General features: G+C 38.4%; 1 protein-coding gene across 1 annotated transcript; it reads right to left on the reverse strand.

Moving 5' to 3' along the window:
* Positions 1-438: 438 nt before the first annotated feature.
* On the reverse strand, positions 439-1,578 carry LOC114695975 (olfactory receptor 11H6). Its single transcript, XM_028873491.1, has one exon. It carries the CDS (start codon positions 1,518-1,520, stop codon positions 507-509), a length of 1,014 nt encoding a protein of 337 aa, XP_028729324.1. The 5' UTR covers positions 1,521-1,578; the 3' UTR covers positions 439-506.
* Between the last annotated feature and the right edge of the window lie 2,906 nt (positions 1,579-4,484).

Consider the following 4,484-nt stretch of genomic DNA (forward strand, 5'->3'; position numbering starts at 1 on the left):
GTGGGTCAGCGTACACTTACAAGAAGCAGTTTTTTATTGCTATTACACATAAGTTACAAGTAACCCATTTGGAATGTATTGGTATAACCAGTACAAAAAACAGCATGGAAATTCTTAAGAAACTAGAACTACTATAAGATCCAGCTACACCACTACTAGATAAATATCCCAAAAAAATGAAAGCCAATGTACGAAAGAGACACTAGTGGCACTATCGATGACAGCTAAGGTATGGAATCAGCCTAGGTGCCTGTCAATGTCAATGGATGAATAGAAAAAAAATTATACGAGATGATTTCTCCATGATGAAGAATAAAATCCTATCACTTGCAACAAATGGACAAAATTGGGGAATATCATGTTAAGATAAATAAGCCAAACACAGAAAGCCAAGTTCATCACTTTTGTGGAAACTAAACTAAGCTAAAGTGCTAACCTGTATAATAAAAATAATTTTAAACATGTTAATATAAAAAGCAACCCATGACTTCTTCTTCAAAACTGTCTCAGTTTTGGATAGTTGTTAGTCCCAGGACTTTCTTTAGGGCGTTTTTCATGTCTTTGTTTCGGAGACTATAGATGAGGGGATTTAAGAGGGGGGTCAAGGCTGAGTAAATCAGCGTGACAATCTTCTGCATCCCTGCTGGATTCCCTGATGTTGGGCTCACATACATCACCATAAGAGTCCCATAGAATAAAGACACCACCACTAAGTGGGATCCACATGTAGAGAAAGCTTTAGTTCGTCCTGCACCAGAAGGAACACGAAGCACAGCTCTGAGAACTAGAGTGTAGGATCCCAAGATGGAGAGGAAGGGCCCAAAGATGATCATTGAATTGAAGGTATAACAGAGCAGCTCGGTGGAAGGAGCAGGGACGCAGGACAGCGCAAACAACGGCCCTGGGTCACACACAAAGTGGTCAATGATGTTCGGTCCACAGAAAGGAAGTTGGGAGATGAGGACAATTGGGACTGGATAGCAGAGGAATCCACTCACCCAGCAGACACAGATCAGGATTACACAGAACTTCCTAGTCATGATGGAGGGGTAGTGCAATGGTCGACAGATAGCCAGGTATCGATCATAAGCCATAACTGATAAGAAGAAACACTCTGTTGTACCAAGTGAGAAAAAGAAATAGAATTGGAGGAAGCAGGCAGAGAAGGAGATGGTCTTATTCTCAGAGAGGATATTGACTAGCATGTTTGGGATGGTGGAAGAAACATACCATATCTCTAAAAAGGCAAAGTTTCCCAGGAAGATGTACATGGGCGTGTGGAGCCTCCGATCCCATTTCACAGCACAAACAATAGCTCCATTCCCCAGCAAGGTCAGGAGGTAGAGTATCAGAATTGAGGAGAAGAAGAAAGCTTGCATCTCCCCCTGGTTACTGAAACCCAGGAGGACGAACTCAGTCACAAAATGTATTGTATTGTTCTGGGATCCCAAAGCTGTTAGAAAAACAGAAACAACCAAGCAGTGAATGATAATGAGTATTTCCAGGCTTCTCAGACACATTGCCAGAAAATGTACCAAGTACTTTTCATTGCTTCATTGTCTCCTCCTGACGACCCTTGGAGCAGCAGGGGAACTCTTTATTTTTCTTGTTTACAGTGAAGAAAAATGATGTTCAGAGAGACTGAAATAATAAACTTAAAGGTATGTGCAGAAATACTAATTCTTATACACATCAGCTCATTTGGGCTTTGGTCATATGTTATTATAGAACTCATTGCCCTTTGTGGGAACTTTGGACACTTATTTTTCATTTTGGAGCACAAATAGTTATAAATCTGAAGGAAAATAGTGCTAAATTGCCTTCGTAGTCAATTCTATATAGAGACATCCAATAAAAACAGATAAAAATGAAACTGTGGGGTGGACTTGAGCCCTGTTGCATTTCCATTCTTAGGCTGCTGCACAGTACCCAGGCATCTGTGCAATGTTTTGGGAACAGCCTGCCTAGTTTCTTCATGATCACATCCTCTCTGGCAGCGTCTGGATTTGCTCAACAATCCAGTCCCCCTCGTGAGTGCTGGTTTTCTTAAAGCACTTTTTTTTCTTTTATATTGAGCAAACTTTACCTTTTAAAAATTACTTCTATACACAATCCTGTCACTCCCCCAGTCAATTTTATCTTTGCTGGATCTACATAAAATAAGTCAGTTATGTCTCCTATGACAATCATGTTAAAGTCTAAAATTAATTACAGACAGGCATTTAGATTTCTTCTGCAGGTCATGATTTTTCCTGGCTTTCCTCTCCATCTTCCATCACCTAAGTTGTGCTATTCATTAGTATGGCTTGATTTTTAAGGTACCCTGATGTTTGGGTAAGTCAGATTCTCTAATATATAATATAACTCCCTTCATTTTTGGCATGAATTAAGCTCTAAACTGTGTAATTTATTCCTTCACAATCTTACTTTACTTACTATTATTATTATTTAAGTTAAAGTACAGTTAATTGAAATAATGAACAGAAGGGTTATCGTAGGATGTGCTGAGAGTGGAAAGTTCTTCCTGCTCTTGGCTGAATCACTAGTTGCTATCAGACTAAACAGTTGAATATTTTGCTGACAATCTTCTGGAAGATATTGGTCTGGGCTTGCTGGGTAAACCACCATCAATATTTTATTTATTTATTTTCTCATTTCCCCCCTTTTATTGAAAATAGATTATTTTCTCATACCACAGATCATGATTACAGTTTTACCTCCCTCTACTCCTTTCAATTCCTCTCCACTTTCCCCCTATCCAGATCAACTCCCTTTCTGTCTCTCATTAGAAAAGGACAGGCTTCTAAGAGATAACAACCAAACAAAATAAAATAAACAAGACAAAACAAAAACCATCACACAGAAGTAAGACAAGGCAAACCTACAGAGGTAAAAGAGCCCCAGAAAAGGCACAAGTATCCGAGACCTGCACACTCCGGAGTCCCACTAAAACATTAAACTGACAGCTATAATATAGTTTCTGGTACAGACCCATGCATCCAATATTTTAATTTGACCAGTATTGTCTTCAAAATAAAATAATTGACTATATGTAAATCACTACTAGGATACTCACAGAATTCCATCCTTATGCTCATTTATGCACTTTGCAGAAAGCAAGAGGTCAGCTTCTTAATGCTAGTCAAACCTGGAGCAAACTCAGAACAATATTGAAACATTTTATTGACAGGGTAAATTTGGACATAGTAATGACAACATTTTTTAGAATGAAAAAAAATTCTTTTGTTTTCAAGATTATTTTTAGAGATAGGGTCTCAAGTAGATTACCTTGACCTCAAACTCAATCATGCATACAAGGATGACTTTGAGTCCCTAATCCTCCTGCCTCCACTTCCTGAATAGATTACAAATATTATAGGGATGTGCCATCATGCTCAGCTTTATGTGGTGATGGGAAATCAAACCCAGGGCTTCGTGCACTTTAGGCTAGCCACCCTGCTAACAAAGCTACGTTTTCAGCCCTAACTTACATGGTTTTTATGAAAATGTACATTTATTCAAGTGATTTAGTTCAATGTAATCTAATTACGACGGGCATATATTAAAGTTTCTAAGGGAATTACAATTTCAGATATATTTTCATAATCTTTTTTTCCTTTTAAGGTTTATTTATTTTTTATCTACCCTGGGCTTTTGTCTGCATGTCTCTGTGAGGATGCTAGATCCCCTAGAACTGGAGTTAAAGACAGTAGTAAACTGCCATGTGGGTATTGGGAATTGAACCCGGGTCCTTTGGAAGAGCAACCAGTGCTTTTAACTGCCCAGCCACCTCTCCAGCCCCCTCACAAGTGTTCTTATACGTATGAGACCACATACTGCATCACTCTTGTCTGGAAATACAGTTTCTAGGTTTGCAGCAGAAATAAAAATTTGCATACTGAATTTAAATTGTAGTACTCCATCCATTTACTTATTTAGTCAGCCATTTGACAATGTCCAGCCTGTCAGTATGCTAAGTTCTGGGTATAAGCATTGACACGAAAAATAAAGTTTCTCTGCTTTTTCAAATCAAGGGAGAGTACCATTACATCTGTATACTCATGTGCACACAGTTCCTCCAGCTGTTTAACTCTATAGCCCTCTGTGTGCTAGGGCCAGAAATGACATTTTTTTTTTCCAGTGAGGAATAGGTTAAATAAATCCACATGATAAATTTAATTTGGCATAAAATAGAGATGTTGGACTTACAGTAGACAGCGGTATGAGACAATTAACCAACCCTGTTCACAGCCCAGGAAATTCTTGGCACCAAAAAAAGAAATCGAATTCCAAGTCAGAGTGTGTGGCCTTGAAATAGACTTCTTGTGTCTTAACTCTTACCTTTGTAATGGTTTGACTTTATGATGCACCAGACTTTGTTGATATTGTTTGTGCTGAAGGGGAATTATAGTTATCTATGGAATCAGAAATTTGAAGTATCACTCCATTTTTTTTTCTGTTGATACGACCTCAAAAAACAAACA

Source organism: Peromyscus leucopus, chromosome 9 (assembly GCF_004664715.2).
Source record: "Peromyscus leucopus breed LL Stock chromosome 9, UCI_PerLeu_2.1, whole genome shotgun sequence".
Lineage (NCBI taxonomy): Eukaryota > Metazoa > Chordata > Mammalia > Rodentia > Cricetidae > Peromyscus > Peromyscus leucopus.

What these genes read in the sequence shown, in the direction of transcription:
- LOC114695975 (XM_028873491.1), bottom strand. Translation starts at nt 1,520, where the DNA reads ATGTGTCTGAGAAGCCTGGAAATACTCATTATCATTCACTGCTTGGTT.